The following is a 19513-nucleotide window of genomic DNA, read 5'->3' as shown; positions in this document are numbered from 1 at the left end:
TTTGCCCTCTCCTTAACAATGGACTCTCTCTCCTGTTTCACATTTTTGCTGTTCTCCCCTTACTATCTCTGCCTCCCCCACCACACCCTCTCACCTCCCCCCCCCCCCTTGCCCCTTCCTTTCCCTTACCCCTATAAATCTCTTCTTATCATCATCACTGCCTTTCCCTTTCTATCTCACCCTGACTTGGTCAACCTGCTCCTGCACCCTTGTCCTATCCTCAGCGATCGGTTCTCTCTCCATATCTTGGATGGTCACATGAATGTCCTCAATCCAGGTCGTCACCGCCTCCGTGGAGAAGCGCCACTTCTCGTGCAGCCCCAGGAGATTGAGGATACGCTGGGTGTGCTCGTTACAACGCATCTTGAGCTTGGCGTAGCGGTCGTTGATGTCGTTGAGCTTGTCAGAGATGATGTGCGAGTCAGGCTCCTCCCTGAAGTTGCGCAGGTACTGCTTGGCTGTCTGCACGAGGTCACGGAAGTCGGCTAGCCTCTGCTTGAAGACCTATCATCAAATAAAGCAAGAAAAAAATTCAGAAAATTTGCTGAAACTGTTAGAATTCATAAGCTACACACTGTATAGGGGTATGAGTCACAAGCATCAAACATCACAATACATGTCCGTGTGCAAGTACAAAGTTTACTATCAGTATATTGTCATATTGTGTACAATGTAAATTTCTTAATATTGATTCATGTTTCTTTGTTCATGTTCCATACTGGTGGTCACTAAAGCAAGTTTATTCTATATAGAATATAGAAAGGTTTTATTGAACAAATTCCATCGTCGCAGTCTTACAACTGAATTGCCATTGGAATACAATTTAAAAGTACATGTATTTACAAGTTAAAAGTACAATAGTCTTAGGACTATGACCTAATATATATAAAAAATATCATATTAAAACTCTATATCAAAGTTTAATGAGTATGGAAAGAAAGAAGGGGTGAATGAGGAATAGGAGCAAGGAGCAAGAATCAACAAAAGGTGAGAAAGGATTGAAAGGAAAAGAAAGGAAAGGTAAGTAAGAGGAATATAACCAGAAAGATGAGGTGAAAAACATGTGTAATGAGCCTTCTATTAATTAACTTTAAAATTTACAGATCCTCATGGCTTGTACTAACAACCAATATATAAAACATGTATACAAATTATTATACTAAACTTTTGACAGGAAACATCAAGTATTGTAGTATTGTAGTTATGAAACTTCTCCAGGTGGTCAAATTCAAACATAGTACAATTGTGAAATTAAGTATGATCAAAGATATCAGTCATGCTAAACGTACAGTGAATTAAAAAGACTCGAGGCTAGTGAATAGAAAGTCTCGAAATATTCTACCATGTATGATATCAACAGAACTGATATAAACTAAAGACATACCTGGTTTTCACCCAGGAACTTCTGTCCAGACATATTGATGAAGCGCAGATCGGCAGAGTGTGCAACGACCTCTTCATTGAAAGGCTGGATCTTGTTGACCTGCTTGCGAAGGCCATCCCTGTCCCTGGCCACGTCCATCAGGTACGCTTCAAGCGTTCGTTCTGCAGAGCACAGCCAGGTGTCAAAGGACGAGAACTCACGGTCAAACTTCTGGACCTCGTTCAGGCCGGAGTTCACCTGTTGGCTGCGGGTGTCTGATTCCGAGCTGACGTTCTCAAAGCGGTTCTAAGGATGAGAGTTTGAGGTGAAAGTATGAGGCTCAATTTCAAGTTTCCATCATCATCAGTAGCATGAATATCACCATCATCGTCATGACCACTGCCACTGTCATCTTCAGCAGCATCATCGTTACCATCAAAATAAATATCCCTGTCAACATCAACCGCCATTATCATCATCACTATCATAACTATCATCACTGTTAATATTACTTTACCATGGTTTTTCATATGTAGATCTGATGAGGATAAATATCACTGAGTACAGAATTAAATTCACTGTTAATGTTGCTTTACCATGGTTTCTCTTCATTATTATATGTATATCTGGTGATGATAAATATCACTGAGTACAGAATTAAATTTGTTCATGTAGCTGAGTAAGGTTGCCAGAATTCACCAACACAAAGTTGTATAAGAAACAGTAATAATAGCTGAAAAGGAATAAACTGTGATGGCCCCAACCAGTGGAAGATAGAAATCACATCATATGAAAACTGGAAATTTAAAGTCATCCTCTGGACACAGGTGTCCAAGGCAGAGATGAAGAGGCAACTGAAGGCTTCCTCTTGTACAGTGTATTGCACCCAGAGAAAGGGGTAAATGAAAAAGTCTGACTTGCAATGCAGAATGGAGAAATCCAGATTGATGGAGATGGTTCTGGAGAGCACATATTCAAAGTACTTGACAAATTCAAATTCAAATTCCACCTGTGAATACAAGGATCAAGTACAAGATCTTAAAGGCTGATACGATTGGGTTGCTGCGCGAGTCTTGAGCACAGGGGGAAAGGTCTCAGAAAAGAAAAAATACTATGTTAATTTCAACAACAAAGAAGACAACAAGAAGATAGGAGTTCATCTTGACCACATTCCCTATAAGGTGTTCAGGAAACCAACTGATTCAGACCAGGATTTACACAAAATGACAGAAGTGGAGGACACTGAAGACAATATGGACCTTGATGTTTGATGAAAGAATTATTGGACACAAGGATACATGAACATCATTACATTAAAATAAATATGAAGAGGATTATTATGTTTCATAGAGAAACTAACAACTAACAAGAAAAATAATCTTGTGGACTCTAATATTTGAGGCAGGAAATATATTGTCATTATTTTACTTTGTTCATTGAGGTTTTCAATGTTCTGTTTGTTTTTCATCTATATATATATATATATATATATATATATATATACTTGCCATTGCTATTTGCATTATGCGTTTTTGAAATATTAATTTTGTTTGCCTTGTTTGAAGTACCTGTTAAGTACTTCTGTAAATACATATGTTTTTATTGTAAAGTTGAGATTTCACTCCTGTTGTATTTCTATTATCCATTTATGCTTAGTTCACAAATATTCCTCACAAAAGTAATGGGGGAAAAATTGTTAATGTTAATTTACCATTGTTTCTCTTTATTAGTATATGTCGATCAGGTGGGGCTAAACATCTTTGAGTAGTGAATTCAAGTTAAATTTTTCAATCACCACCACCACCATCATCATCATTAAGTTCATAATCATCACCACCACCCTCATCTTACCTTTAAGTCTATGATGCAATCTCTGAGAGTTGTAAAGCTGTTTTCATTCAGGGTCTCTGGCCATCTCTACATTAAGAAATGACTCTTGTGAACATTAACATCATCATCACTATCACCATTACCATCACCGTTACCATCATCATCATCACCATCACCATCATTAACATCCTCATCATCATCATCATCACCACCATCACCATCATCATCATCATCATCATCATTGCCATCATAACCTTACCTTGAGATCTACTGAGTACTCTCTGAGAGCTGATGTGCTGCTGTCACTCAGTCTCTCTGGCTGGCTTTCCAACAAGAACTGACCATTGTGTACGGCCAGCATGACCAGTTCATGATGCTGTCGGACATCTTCATGAATTACCTGATCAGACAAACAAGGTTAAGATGAATGAACATGTAGGTGTGCCTTATATGAATTAAAATGGGACAATTGCTTTAAACTTGCAATATCTCTTTAGAGAAGTAATACTTAAAGCTCATGTTTTGTGTATAGTACAGCTAAATTGAACCCCTAACATACAGACCAAAATATGGTTTGGTCATTGATACACTCAGTAATGGCTAAGGAGTAGAGCAGTGATCTCATGACCGAGAGGTCCTGGGTTCGAAATCGAGTCAATGCGCTTATTCCCTTTGGTAAGGCATTAATCCTCATTACCAAGTCCCTCAAAGAGGACATAAAGCCGTCGGTCCCCTGGTTGCTTACTTACTTACAAACATACACATGCTTTCTTATCAGTCAGGTAAAACAATCAACCAAGCAACCAACTAATGTGTAAGATTTATAATTGTTGGATTTTCTCCTCTTCTAGTCTTCTGTTTGAAATAGTATAGCCGAATTGAACCCCTAACATATAGACCAAAATACGTTTTGATCATTGATACACTTTTATGTCTAAAGTAAGAAATCCTCAGATTCTCTTCTCTTCTCTACTCACCTTCTGTTTCCTCTGTTGTTCACCAAGAGGTCTCATTTCTTCATTCATTGGCTGCTGGAGGACCAGCTGACGCTCAATGTCACTCACCCACTCCATCAGGTTACGAAGCGATTGGATCTTTTCCTCTGTCTCTTTCAGGAAGTTCAACTGCAAAAGGTGAAACAGGAATCAAGTTAGCCATTTTCCTTATATAACCAAATTTATATTTAACCTATTCTCTACTGGAACCGATTGGCTCCTGTATTAAGCCTCTGGGAATGGGAAAATTCAGTAGTCAATAGGCTCATAGCCTTGATACAAATTATTTCATTCACCTGTTACAGATAATTGAATTTCAATACTCATATTATGTCATGTTGTCAGGTAGGGCAAGCTATAACGTTTGCCCTTCCTAGCAACAACCAATAAATGTAATTTGAGTTTGGACTATCGAGATGCATTTATTCCTAACAGGTGAATGAAATCATTTGTATCGAGGCGCTTCACAAAGATGTATGCATAAATTTTGTTATATTAGTTAAATTTTGGTCTGCTGTTTCTTTCTTTTTTCTTGAACAAAATACCACAACTATAATTGCAACAGCATTGAATGTAGTATGACAAATCTGGTAGAGCGATAACAACTATGAAATGGAAGCAGATGCATTAGACAAATAAGCCGACCAGCTTACCTGATCCTGCATCTTGCGAGTAGAATCAGAAGCCTTGTAGTTGGCCTGGTCAAAGTGAGTACGGAGGTCATAGATGCGTCTCTGGAGAGCATCCTGCTGATCAGGACTCAGACGATCCTTGTGATCCCTGAGGAACCCCTCGATGGCCACAATGATCTCCTCGATGGTACGCTTGTTGTCACTCAGCTCACTCTTCACTCCCTGAAGTCAAAGATTTAAACAAATAGTTTGAAGAATCCTGTTTTATGGTCTTTGTGTCATGACGGCAACATGTTCCACAAACTTCAATGCATTCATTTGTATATGATATTTCACATACCTGTAGTTTATGTACAATTTAATCTACAAGTTGGCTAAAATCTCACAATATTTACATGTACTGTCGTGAGTGGGTGAAGGAAGACCTGTGGGCTATAACCAATTAAACTTTCTTTCTTCCAGTCCTATTTGAACATTTTGACACATGCATATAGCCTTCCATTGTTTTCTAGGGTAGATCATCTGCCTATCACCCTCAATCCTCTCCTTTGCACTAGTTTTCATGCTCTCTAAAGAGGGTAATTTGTGCATGATTTGGACCATAACAACAAAATTACCGTACACCTGTACCAGAAAAAGCATCAGGACGAAAGAAAATCTTGCATCCCTGGGTACATGGGTCAGTACTACATTCAAGGATTCATTCCACAAGTCTGACGTTACATGACATACCTGCATGGCTCTGAGCTGTTGCTCAAGCTGATTGATATCGCTGCTGAGCGGACCCTGGGAGTCTAGCTGAGCCTCCAGGTTGGACAGCCAGTCCTGCTGGGATTTCACAGAGCGCAGTTTGTCGTTGAACAGCTTGGACAGGTTGAGGAAGGCGTCTAACTCCTCACGACGGAACGTCAGCTTGTTGCCGAGGGCGTCGTAACGGTCGATGGTGCGCTTGGTGACTCGCTGGGCCTCTGTAGTTTCTGTTTTGGTCAAATGAGGTTAGGGGAAAGAAAGAATGAGGTATCCTGTTTTGCATAGAGTAGTACAATCGAACCAGTCTGACCGTGTAAGAATCAAGACCACTCTTGAAAACAGTTTCACTGTGTCAATATATGTACATGTATGCTGAGGTTGGGATAGATTTTCTTCAGTTTTAATCAAACTGTGACCTGCTCGTGTTTTGAGATAAAATTTTACACCCAAAGCTCAAGAATAATGAATTATTCTTCATCCATATTTAATCCTAATTTAATTCTACATGTTATACTAATAATACTAACAATATGCTGTTCTTGTAACACGCATATCACACTATGTCGTGTTTCTATGCCCTTCTAAAGGACTTTGAATGATTATTAGTACTTTAGCTTTAATTGTAGTGCTCAGAGCATTTAAGGAATAAATTCTACCAGGCACATGTACCCACTTACTACATCTGGGAAGAGTACTTTTGGAATTTTTAGAATGAATTGTAACTATAAAACTCCATACCTTCATAAAGGAAAGAAGTACGAGAGCGTTCCTTCTCTTTCGGTACTGCAGATGCATTCCTCTGGTAGAGATTGGACCGGTCCCTTGGGGTAACCGACAGGCTGGACCGTCTTGGAGCTATGGCTAGCGGAAGAGACGCATCCCTGGTGATGGTGTCCAGGTTACGGCAGAGCTTGTGGACATCTTCAACGTTGGGCCTGTAGGCTACGTACTCCTGCTGGAGAGGCTGTGAGTGGGGGAAGGTGAACAGGGTGAAAATACGCCTCGTCAAGGACAGAAAAATTATTCAAAACCAGTGTTCTTCAATATTTGAATATGATATGAACAATACAGGAATGATTACAACCAAATAATTGAACTCCAAGATAAGTAAATGGAGCTCCTTAATCTTCCTTAAGTTCTACAAAAGCATAGTAAGACAAAAGGCGACAGAATACTTTACAAAATACTGCAAGGACAAAATCACATGAGCTGAATGTGAATATAATGGACAGTAACCCTTAAAAATACGACCGTTTAATACATACTACCTCATGAAGACAATTTAGAATATGTAAAAACTATAAAAACAACCTACCTCTAGTTGGCGGATCTGGATGTTGATGGTCTCGCTATCCCTGGCGATAGGCTGCAGATGCTGCACCTTATCCTCCATGCCGTCCAACCAATGGTGTCCCTCCCTCACCTTGCCATCAAACTTCTGGAAGGCCTCGCTACGTTTCTCCCACTGGGACAGCCTTCGTTGCAGGGCCAGGTCCATGCACTTCCAGTTCTGGCCCACGTTGTCCAGGATGTCTGAAACGTAGGTGGTGTCGTTCAGACGGGCTTCCTGCAGCAGCTCCTTGCACAGGGTCTGGATGTGTTCATACTGAGGCTTGCGATTCTCAACCTGCTGCTTGTTGTCCTGGTAAAGAGATTATAATTGAGTGTGAACGTAAGGAGGGTTTAGCAGATATGTATTCAGACATTGACAATGTGAAAGTGCTTCAAACATACAAATATGAAGTAGTCGTCATGATTATCCATGTAATAAGATTCTTCTGTAATGCAATGTGCAATTGGAGGTATGAAAAACTTGCAGTAAAGAGAAAATGTCCATGTGAATGCACTGCATTTCCTGTCAATGAACACTACAGACAAATAGACAATGCCAATTCATTAATGCGTAATCTATTCTTCATGCGCTGCAATTGCCAGAAGTAACAGCAACTCCTTGCCTCCACATTAAACACTCCGTTTGAAAACAACATCGCAGAGGAATTAGAGATTGCAAACTCACCTCCAGCCTACTTCCGAGATCTGGGAGCTCCATCCTGGAGATATCCCTGGACTCCAGAGAATCGACCAAAGGAAGGAGCCAGTCCTCCAGGTCACCAACCTCCTCCAGGAGCATCTTGAGTTTGTCCAGGAGAGAGCCCAGGAGATCCTTGCGACCTCGAGCACGCACAATTACATGCTCAAAACGCGAGTTGAGGTCATCCAGACGACCTTGGATGTTGCGCGCCATCTTGGGGTCGCACTCTCGGATGAGTTCGGCTGAGGATTCATTGACCGACTCGACACTCGGTTTGTGACTGTCAATATCCGTTTGCAGAAGCTGTTCCATATACAAAATATGAGTGAAATATATAAACAGATACACAAATAACATAAAAGTTTGTGCGATAATAATAAGCGTAATGAATATAATTCATATGATGGTTGTACAACTAATCATTATAACATTCCTCCTTCTTGTAAAGCCAAGCGACACTACAACATGAAATTACCATTTTTAATTCCATCAGACCTTTATCCACAAATCAAGTTTTAATTAATTTAAAACATCAGCAACTTAAGTTAGAAAAACAAATGCAATAACTTATTGTACATGTAGTTTGAATATAAAATATAAAATTGTATCATTTTCTATTCATTGAATTTGTGAATTTTAAAATGATTTTAGAAACTGGAATCCATCCAATAAAAAATTAATAACGCCTTGATCTGGTCAACTTAATGTGAATTTCCCCTGAGGTGCGTTAGTCAGTAATTAATCTTACATTGACTCTAGAAAGTGGAAGTGTATTAGCGAATATGAACGGCATGCAGTTGAAGTCAAATTGGACAATGAACGAGACATTCTTGAACCCTTTTTATAATAATAATAATAATAATCCGGTTTTTTATATAGCGCTCAATACACCGATCCAACGATGTACCTAAGCGCTTTACAGATATATTATTACCCCGGTCATCGGATTCAGGCTTACCCGCACACAATGTGTGCACATTTTCCACTCCCTGGGGAGCATTCCAGCCAGTCGCCATTTTACAGGCGCACACTTGCTCGTTCAACCACATGAACGTTCACATCCTACCGGGTACCCATTTAACACCTGGGTGGAGAGTAGCAAGTGCAGGTAAATATCTTGCCAAAGGATATTAGTGCCGTGTCGGGATTCGAACCCTCGACCTTCGCATCTACAGTCAAGCGCCTTAAACCACTCGACCACGACACAATTAAACAATTAAACATAAATAAGAAAATAGACCGATTAAATTCCACCATACCTTATGCTGTTGCAACTGCTCCATGAGTGCATTGCGTTTGATCATCATCCTGGTTCCCTTCTCCAGCTTGTCAAAGGTGTTCTCCTTCTCCTCCAGCCAGATCAGAAGGCTATGAAGAGAGTCCTGGAGACTCAGGCACTGCATACGGGTCATCTGCAGGGTGTTGCTACGCTCAGCAACCTGGCGCTCCATCCGGTTGTACCTATCCTGGATGTCAGCTGGATAAAGAAGAAAATGCAGGTTTATTATTATCGTATTCATCATCTCTATCATCATTATCTTGTCCCTCAAAATCATTATCATCATTTCCATCACTTTCACCCTCATTGACCCCTGAAATTGTCACAATTGTCATCCATGTAATTATCACTGCCATTGTCACCATTATTGTTATCATAATCTGCTCCTTCATCTAAATCTTCTTCGTAAACATGTATGTACATGTGATTGACATTGTCATATCATCCTCATCATCATCACCATCATCATCAACAACTTATTCAATTTCAGGTAACTTCTGTATGATTTGCATTAAGCCGTTGACTTCTGAATTCTCTCATTCCATGAAGTTCAATACAGGAGTCACCCAGTTCCAGGAGTCAATGGATTAATTGGAGTAAATGTACAGGAGGATGGCCTGAACAGTCCCTACCCTTATAGAGGAACATGTTAACAGGGTACACCCCAGGATTACAAGAAGGCCATACTTCTAATCATCTCATTCCCCCAACAATGCAGTATCACATACATGTACAAGTACAATTAAAAGTATATGAGATTAAGTTTTCCATCATTCTTACTGATTGATTTCTGGACATCGTTCTTGACTTCATCCTGAACGTCTGCTAGTTCCTTTCCAGCCTCCTTGCAGTGATCAATGTCATTGGAATGGGCAATGATGTCATCATTGAAGGTCTAAGAAATAAAGCATTGATGAAATGATGAAATTAGTGATATACAGATCAATGTGATTCTATACATTCAACATATGAAAGCCTGTATTACAAAAATACAATTTTATGATATGTTGATGGTAAACAGCCATAGGTTCTGCTGCTACTGGTTTCTGTATTGATTTATGACTTTTCTCTACATCACTACATAATCATACATGTACTTGTGCCTGTTTTTATATGAACTGTATGTGGTTGTGATACCATTAAAGTGTCTATTGAAGGTTACATTGATCTTCACATCAAGTTTTACAAATCCAGAGTTGTTTCCTCACCCTGAGTGTTTCAATCTGTTGCTGCACAGCCACAGGTTCTGCTGCTACTGGTTCCTGCAGGAGCTTGGTGAGAGTCTGCTCTGACTTCTGTGTCCATGTACGAGTACTGGTCAGGTTCTCATTGTATTGCTATAAAAATAAAATGATGAAAAGACTTGCAATGTCATTCATATTCCTACATGTGTTTTCAATTACATAGTTGAATCTACCTGTACATCAACGACAACAAATCAAAAATGTGTTACTGAGGCTACAGTATTAAAGTCCATTCTTGCCAATAATTCAAAATTACACTATGTAACTTGACGCAATGTGAACAGCTTCGGCAAAATATGATTATACACACAGCTCGGGTAAGAATAGACCTCCTAGTATATTACCTGGTGCTTAGAGATGAGGTCCTGCCACTTTTTATTGGTGAGATCAGAGTTGGCCATAAGTCTCTCAAAGTTGTCGTTGAGGCGCATCAGGCGATCTGGGATGATGTTAGAGTCTGGAGCCTCTGTGAAGGTCTTGTTGAACTGGCGTGGTAGAGCGTTGGTCCGGAACTCATTCAGCATTTGCTTGTATCCCTGAAGAGTAAGAGATCGTTTGGGTGTTGAAACATTTCTAGTCATCAACTCTATTAAGATCTATACAGTACAAGTCCAATGTCTGAATAGAGTTATGACTCATTGTTGATTTGGGGTTTATTAAAACAAATTTGGCACAACTTGATATTACCCAGAGGGTGCTCCTGACATTTGCTCCTGCAACAATTGCTCCAGGTTATATGTTGCAAAGATTGCAAAGATACAGGATTAGACCAAATGTAGCGATTGGGTCTTAGGTTAGGTTTAGGGTTAGGGTCATTTGTGGTGTCGGGTCCCAGGTTGAAGTTAGGAATTCAGTTAATGTAGGAACCTGACCACCAAGCGAATGTCACTGATGTAAAACATGGGATGTAATAGAACTCTTACCTTAGCATTGTTGAGGAAGCCTTGTCCAGAAACATTGATCTTGTTCAAATCATCCCGATGCGACTGAATATCAGCATTGAGTGCCTGAAGCTGTCCACTCTGCTTCTTCAAGACGTTGATGTCCCGTCCAGCATCGCGACTGAAGCCCTCTACAGTCATCATCCTCTCCTTGACCCAGTGCTCGAAGCCAGCAACGTCCCGGTCAAATCCTCGCAGGTAGTCGAATGCCTCACCAAGCTGAGTCACGCGGGAGTTGGAATGTTCGCCAAGGCGCTCATAACGCATCCGCAGCTCGGAGATGCTCTGCTGGAGGTTATCTCGTTCCTCCCGGCTAAGCCGTTCTCCCTGGCTCTTGAGGAAGTGGAGCACGTTCTCGGTACACTCACGGACCGGACGTTCTTTGCTGACAACATCATCCCTCAAGGCCTGCGAAAAATGATGATACAAAGGTCTATCAATCTACCATTTCTCAAAAGCTACAGCCATATATATCACTAGAGAAGGACTTACTTACTATCCGTGCATGAATAACTGAGGATATATACATGTAGATACATCTTCTGGTGTGATGTACAGTGTAGGAGGTGACTGGAAAGTCCTTAGCGTTTCAAGCTTTGCAAATACATTGACTTGGTCTTGGGTCTTTGACGTCACATTCTTAGTCTCCCCACTGAGAACATTTTTTTTTTTTTACTGAAAATGATCAAAAGATTTCCTCCTGGTGTTCGGTCTCTGGACAATACCATAACACTGACAAACCTAATGATATAGAAGTGGTACAACAGAGATGAATAATAACTTTATCGGCTCAACTCATGTACAGTGAAACCACAGAGAACACTCTAGGAAGACAAGTACAGTGGTCTTTATAGGCAGGTGGCCTTTATATACAGGTTACGTTGATACATGTTTCAAAAGCAAATTCTGTTCAACGAAACAACAGTTATTTAAATAAATTGAAAAATAATTGAAATTTCTCCCAGGAAGCATTACATTTATAAAAGAAACAACAGTTGTTCTTTATAAATGGGTGGCCTTTTTATATGGGTGGTCACTGTGAGAGGTTTGACTGTACTCAGTTTGCTCAGTACTTTTTTTTTATCTCAATGAAATCTTCAACATTTCATACCTTCATCTTGTTAAGTTGTTCATTGAGAGGTTGAACTTTTTCGCTCTGAGGCTGAGCTGATCCCATGGCGTGCTCAGTCTCGGACAGCCAGCGAAGCAAGTCCTGAAGATTAGTGACCTCTTCTCTGTATCGCCTCTCAAGGACAGTCTAAACACAAATATTGAAAGAAATGGTAAATATCTCCGTATAGATATATTTTCATCATACATACATACATGTAGCATGGGCAAATGAAGGGGGCAGTGTTGGGCATAGAAGTATATAAAGAAAAAGAACAGTCACAAGTTTTTTGAGAAAAATAACTGTAAAAAGACTGTGTATAAATAATTTACTGTATTGTTATGCACATATACATGTATCTGTACAACCTAATGACAAATGCTTTCAAAATGCAAATTTCAGGAATTTTTCATTGATCAGACACATTGCATAAATAAAAAGGATGATCATTACAAATAATCTGATAATCCCTACATAATTTTCATAGGCAAAAAAGTATGTAAAATATATGTAATCGAAGAAGACCACGCTCATGAAAGAATTTGACTGTGTTGCAGATAGGGAGTGCAGAAAGGAGTGTAAGAAAAAAGAAAGAGATAGAGAGAATAATAAAACATCAACGTCCTTACCATCTCCTCTTTCTCCTTGCGGCGGTGACCGAGAGCAGACTGCAGCTCCCTGAGACGGGCATCAGCCAGAGAACCGATGTCATCGTAACCCCTACGGAGGTCACTCATCTTGGTGGTGAGCTCCTTCTGCTGCTCCTGTTTGAGGTACTTGTCCTTGTTCTGGTAGATGAAGCGGTCAGCGTTGGTCAAGGATTCACCGATGGGTTCCTTCTGGTGGACAATCTCCTCAACAAAGTTCTGCATTGTAATCAAAGTTGTAATATTTGTAAAATGGTATCCATGAGGGATCCAGTGTGCTTTTAAGTTCACCACAGACTACCAAAAGGAATGAACAGTGGCTAATTACTGAATTAACCCATTGCCTAATGTAACTGAGTGGCCCATGTATTAAGCCTATGGGAATGAATAAATTCAGGAATGAATGGCTTAAATGTTTACACCTGTATATTATCTGTTGATAGCCACAATGGCATCTTCTCTTTTTTAGAAAGTTGTAACTTTACTGTCCTTCAAGCTTTCAGCAAATGATATGTTCAAGAACATGAAATTCTCTGACTGAAGAACAGAAAATGAATCATTTTTTTTGCCCATCATCCTTGCACATTGAAAAAGTATGGGAGTTGTCAATGTGCAAGTCTTAGAAGCACAATCGTTTGCTCATCAAATGGGCAAGAGTCATTTAGGTTTCTGACCTGCAATACAAGTATTTGAATGTCTTCCAACAGATCAGCAACAAAAACACCTTGGGGGAATTCTGGACAATATCCACCAATCTTCTTCTCCTCTAATGTGAAGAATTTTCTGCTACATGTATCTTTCATAAGATCCAAACATTACCAGTAGGTTATTTGGAATTCATCAAAGTATTCATCGATGTTCTCTCCTCAAAATACAAGAAAGAATACTATCATTACAAATGAACAAGAAGTGTTCTATGATCCTGAAGACTAACCTTGTGCTTCTCAAGCTGGAAGGTCAGGGTTGGAATGTCCTTGCTGACCGGTTCCAGGTTGGTCAGTTTCTGCTGGGTGACATTAGTCCAGTAGCAGAGGTCACTGACAGCCTGGAAGATGTTGCGGAACTCCTTGTCCAGATCGGCCTGAGGATGTCCAAGGTGGCCAGAGACGAGTGGGCAGTGGTCAAGGAAGGTGCAAGGTGTAGAGAGATGGGTACCAGGTAGCCCAAAAAGGGTGCACAGAGGCCAAAGATTAGTTCGGGGGGAGGAAGGGCATGGGTGTAAGAAACGAAAGAGTAGGTACACAGAGGGGTAGAGAAAGAGGACCACAGCAGAGAATGGATGAAGAAGAAGAAGATGAAGAAAAAATAGAATAGAATAAAAAGAAGGTACAGGCAACAGGGAGGGATGGAGTGAGTAGTTTTGAGAAGAAGGAAGGGCAAGGGGAGAAAACCATTGAAGAAGAAAAAATGCATTTAGCACAGGACATCTTAGAAATTAAAGATCAAAGTTTCAAGATAACAATTTTTGTACTTACAATCTGCCTGCTGCTGTCTTTAAACAAAAAGAAATTTGTTAGCATTAATCTGTATCATATGAATACATGTAATTGGTGTATGGTGTTAAGTTGTCATTGGAAATCTGTGTGAATAAGCAAAATATCTTTTTTGTGCACTGCTGTATAGTTTGCATTATCCCTTTGTAATTTTGTTGATTTACTTGTATATCATGATGTACAGAATGTAAAATGAATTACCGTCTTTGCAGAGGTTTTTTGTCTGTTTTTTTTTTAAACTCACACACACACACACACAAACCCACACTGTCATAATCTACATAGTAACTCATGCATAGACAGTCACATAAACTGTATTTAGAAGGGAAAAAACAGATAACCGATACATGACAATCAAAACATTAACGTCTTAACAAAACAAAAACATTTATGCATAATTATAAAAGATATTTAACTCTTTGTACATGCTGTATAAAGCTATAAAAATTACAAAAGTTGAACAAATGTAAATATCACTAAATTTGCATTTCATTATATAAATTAAAAACATTCTTGTTCCTCAACCTCTAAAGTTCTAAAGATCAGCAAACAGTTTTAATCATCACTTGATAGTAAATATTGTATACAAGTGCTTTCTTTTAATTTAGTTATTACTAAACAATGTATATTGATCATTTCTTATATATTAACTATTACTAGATTCAAGAATGAAAGAAGTGTACCAATAGCTTACGAATGCTCAATCTGAAAAATTTACTGTGAAGCAATAAGCAACATGTATACATGTATGTTACTTGCAAAAAAATTACACACGAATAACTGAAAAAATTCAAAGAATACATGTATACAATTCATTTTTACAGATTCACTTTCAAAAAGGCAATATACAAGATAATACTATACTTCATTTAAAAAAAACAGAAAACAAAATGATGGTTTGACATACAAGGAAGAAAGATCGGACACAGATTTATCCCCAGATACCAGACAATGGGGACGAGTTTATTCATATTGTTCTGTTCATTTGTGTTCCACTGTTTTCAGATTAACAGTAAATGACATGGAATTGGATCACACATACATATATAAATTACATGTACAAATAACAAGGGGAGGGGAATTCAAAAGTACAATGAACCAGTTGAGATATGAGAGGTAAAAATTTAGAGAAAGGGGAATTTCCAAAAGCATACATTGTATAGTATACATTGTATTGTATACATTGTATAGTATCACATTCACCTGTTACAAGGAGTTGAGCTTGTAAATATTTGTAAATAAACTGCATTATAATGTAAATAGCACTCAAATGGATGTAAATTGCGGTCAACACACACACACACACACACATAGTTTGCAAGAATCTTCAGTCAATTGAAGGAGGCAGACTTAATCAGAAGAAGAAGAAGAAGAAGTCACATCCACATAGCCTTTATCATATGTAACATCAATGTTCTAACCAGTGCACAAATACACCTGATGGTGCACTGTACTAATCAAGAAGAAGGATTGATCTCCGTCGCAATGTTGTTCAGGTGCCAATTGTAACAGGAAAAGCAGTCAAGCTCTGGAGAAATGAATTTCTAAATCATGACTCATTCATGTACAATGTCCATGTCATCTCCGGTTCATCACTGAAATCTGTTGGTCCGACAGATGCTCCCCTCAACAGCATCCAGATATAAGTTGAACAACCCTTTCACCACCCAATGTAAAATCCAAAGAGGACCCAAAATGCAAAAGAATGCAACATAAACTTACCATGTAAACAAGCAACACAGTCCTACATTATGTAAAGTACTGAAAGACACATAAATACAGTCTACAGCATGATTCTACATAAGAAATGGGTTGAGTATAACCAAGAGGAGGGGAAAAGGCAGTCCTTCCTTCACTTTTTTCTCCAACTTCCATTTGCTTACCAAGAATGCTTCATTGGAAGTAGAAGCAGCCACATTAGCGCTAGGATTGGTAAAGGCCAGTGGGGTAGGAGAAGCAGTAAATGAATCAATTGTATTGATGGCAGTTATAGGGCTAGAGTAGGGTATTGCAGAGGGTGCCTGGTCATCAGGAGGCGGTTCCTGCAGCTGCAACTCCACCTGCCTACCCACAACCTCTGGGTTGTTGACCAGGGAGCTCTTGCCATTCAGGTAGTATGGTTCCTGATCTGGAAGCGGAGGCGGCACAGACATTTCAAATGTATGCAGTATGGTACTGAACCCATGGTTATTGCTTTCATCCGGTTGGGAAGCTTTGACAATGTGACATGACTGATCATGACTTTGCAATGTATTGGCTATTAAGGTCTCAACAGATAGATCAGTCTTTTGGGGTTCCAGGACATCAGACGCATTGTCTACTATAGTCTCTACAGGTGGATCATTAATTTCTGGTTTCACAGCCTTGGCTTCCGGGCTTTCCCAGGTACGCATGATCTTGACTCTACGAATATGAATCATGCTCTCGTTGCTCTCATCCGTTACATCAGCTTTTACGTCAGGTATTTCCTCATCCAGACTTTGCCATGTATCATCTATTTTGGTCTCCACAGATGGATCGCTCATTTGGGGTTTCCCAGCTGAAGCCTCATTTCTGACACACACGTTGCAGCTCTCTCTACTGCCAGAAGGGTATACAGACACTGTCCTACCCTTTAACATCAAGAAAACCTCATTGCGTTGTTTTGGCAATCCTTCATCAGCTCTTACACTCGGACATGCCCGATCTTGGCTCTGCAGTGTCTCAGCATTTCTGGTCTCCTCATTTTGGGGTTCCACTGACTCAGCATTCAAGCTTTGCGTTGTACACACAATATGATTCAAACCGTCTCCCCTTTCATCTAGATTATCGGATTTAAATTCAGTACTTACCCGTTCCCGGTCTGGCTGTTTATTGGCTATTGAACTCTCTGCAGATGGACCTTTCATTTCAGGTTCCACAGCCACAGAATCTTCACTTTGCAGTGGTCGCACAGTATGCACTTTACAAACATGAAACCTATGGTTGCTGCTTCCATCCAGGCCAGTAGGTATCAAATCAGTACTTACCCCAACTAGAGATTGCCATGAATCGGCTGTTGTGGCGTCTACAGATAGGTAACTCATTTCTGGATCCATAGCCTCAGCCTCCAGAGTTTGCAGTGTTCGCACAGTATGGACTTTACGGATGTGAATCGTACGGCTGCGGCTTCCGCCCAGTTCATCAGGTTTGAAGTCAGGGTTCGTCTGATCCATGGTTTGCCGTGTATTCTCTATTAAGGCCTCCACAGATGGATCCATCATTCCAGGTGTTCCAGCCGAATCCACAATTCCATATCTTGGGTCAGGGCTCCCTCCACTGGTAGAAGGGTGTACAGGGATTGACCTGCCTTCAAAGGTCAGGAAGGCTTGGCTACGTTGTTTAGGCAATCCTTCATCAGCACTCACACTCGGGAGTGACTGATCCTGGCTTAGTCGTGTCTCAGCTATCATGGTCTCCACATATGGATCGATCATTTGAGGTTTCCCAGCAGGAGCCTCATCCCCGAGACGCACCGTGTAGCTCCCTCTACCGGCAGAAGGCTGTACAAGGCTTGGGCTGCCCTCGAAGGTCAGGAAGGCTTGGCTAGCCAATCCTCCATCACCCCTCGCACTTGGACTTGACTGATCCTGGCTTAGTCGTGTCTCAGCTATCATGGTCTCCACATACGGATCAATCATTTGAGGTTTCCCAGCTGGAGCCTCCATCCTCACGCGCAGGTTATAGCTCCCTCCACTGGCAGAAGGCTGTACAGGGGTTGACCCGCCAAAGGTCAAGAAGGCTTGGCTGCGTTGTTTAGGCAATCCTTCGAAGACTTTCTTGGTTACAATGCTCTGGCGGGTTGGTGAGAATGATTTGTACATCTCTGGAGAAGCATGAAGCTCAATCTATTAAAGAATAAAGAAAAAGGAGAAATACTGTTAAACATCTTCTGCAACACCAGTATATTTGTGGGAAACTATTACACATCATTCATGTGATCAAAGGGCATCATTTGCATTTTGTTTCAACTATCTTCAAAAAATAATAAGGGTCTTTTTACATATTTTAATGCCTTGTTTCAGTTATAGAATATCTTGTCAATAGAATATTTTGTCAATAAAAAAATATATTCATTATATTCATTTTAAATATATGATGAACTGTTTGCAAACAAGTACAAATGGAATTGCAAGGTCTAGAGAAAGTCAAACAAACAGCTGACTACATGATATTTGTTTAACCTGAGAGTGATTTCACATCGACCAAAGACAGTAAGTAACACACAGCAGGATTTTTCTTACTTTCTGAATAAATCAGATTTCTTTTTTAAATTGGCTCCTATTCTCTTATTTTCTACTCCTATAGAGTTTTTTTTAATAAAAATGTATTTTGTGCAAGCCAAAGTGAATGAAAATTACAAAATTACACCAAAAGGTTGGCAATTTGTACACAAGACTAGAGGAAATCAATTGTACATTGCATTGCCGATTTAGAGATTTGAATGATTATTCAAATTTAAATTGTTTGTATACACGATCAGCACAATTTACTGCAGTAGAAATGGACTACTGGGCGAAAATTTTTGTAATTTTTGCTCTTCTCAATAATAATGTGCAATTCATAGCATGTTGAACAAAAATCTACAAAAATCTTTTTAAGGAAACACTGAACTGCTACAGGATAATACACAGTGTACATTCAATGTATTGTCAAAATGCTATAGTACTTTGATGTGTTTGTTTGACATTGAACAGTGTAAACAGACTATATAAAAAGAAACATACACATGTACATGTATACATGTATATAGACCACAATACATGCAACTAATTACATATTTTAAAAAATGTATAAATTAGAAGCATGGCAGATCCATGTTCATGTATGTCTGAAACTTCTTTCTCTGTCAGTATGCATGATATGTTACTTATTTCACATATCACCATCATGTTATATGTCATTCCCCCCCCCCCCCCCCCTCCAAAAACAAAATAAATAAATAAAACAAATACCAGCTTTCATTAATTCACATACTGTCTTCTTGCATTATTGATTTAATTTCTTTAATATCCCTTTAAAGAACATCAATGAGCTAGTAATGTTTATGTATTCGGTGAAAAAAATAGTCTTGGCATGCATGAGTGTATTAACATGAAAGCTAAGCTATAGATGTTGTAATACAGTATTCAGTGCTTCGCATCTGCGCCCAAAAGCACTTGATACATGTCAATCCAT

The 19513-nt window shown here is 39.6% G+C and overlaps 1 protein-coding gene across 1 annotated transcript in view; it reads right to left on the bottom strand.

Moving 5' to 3' along the window:
- Window positions 1-19513, bottom strand: part of LOC582631 — a 155724-nt gene that overhangs the window by 102026 nt on the left and 34185 nt on the right. Inside the window, exons 35-53 of the mRNA XM_030983831.1 lie at window positions 17326-18183; window positions 13759-13905; window positions 12807-13043; window positions 12178-12324; window positions 11049-11474; window positions 10470-10661; window positions 10090-10218; window positions 9662-9776; window positions 8862-9079; window positions 7588-7905; window positions 6886-7212; window positions 6309-6534; window positions 5553-5797; window positions 4842-5042; window positions 4171-4317; window positions 3453-3593; window positions 3215-3280; window positions 1385-1669; window positions 181-504 (exon numbers count right to left, since the gene is read on the bottom strand). Of these exons, the coding sequence (XP_030839691.1) occupies window positions 181-504; window positions 1385-1669; window positions 3215-3280; window positions 3453-3593; window positions 4171-4317; window positions 4842-5042; window positions 5553-5797; window positions 6309-6534; window positions 6886-7212; window positions 7588-7905; window positions 8862-9079; window positions 9662-9776; window positions 10090-10218; window positions 10470-10661; window positions 11049-11474; window positions 12178-12324; window positions 12807-13043; window positions 13759-13905; window positions 17326-18183 (4749 nt within the window). The remainder of the gene's footprint in view (window positions 1-180; window positions 505-1384; window positions 1670-3214; window positions 3281-3452; window positions 3594-4170; window positions 4318-4841; window positions 5043-5552; window positions 5798-6308; window positions 6535-6885; window positions 7213-7587; window positions 7906-8861; window positions 9080-9661; window positions 9777-10089; window positions 10219-10469; window positions 10662-11048; window positions 11475-12177; window positions 12325-12806; window positions 13044-13758; window positions 13906-17325; window positions 18184-19513) is intronic.

Source organism: Strongylocentrotus purpuratus, unplaced genomic scaffold, assembly GCF_000002235.5.
Source record: "Strongylocentrotus purpuratus isolate Spur 01 unplaced genomic scaffold, Spur_5.0 spur5_scaffold_13, whole genome shotgun sequence".
NCBI classification, from domain to species: domain Eukaryota; kingdom Metazoa; phylum Echinodermata; class Echinoidea; order Camarodonta; family Strongylocentrotidae; genus Strongylocentrotus; species Strongylocentrotus purpuratus.
The sequence above is the reverse complement of the archived record's forward strand: the minus strand, read 5'-3'. Positions and strand labels throughout refer to the sequence as shown.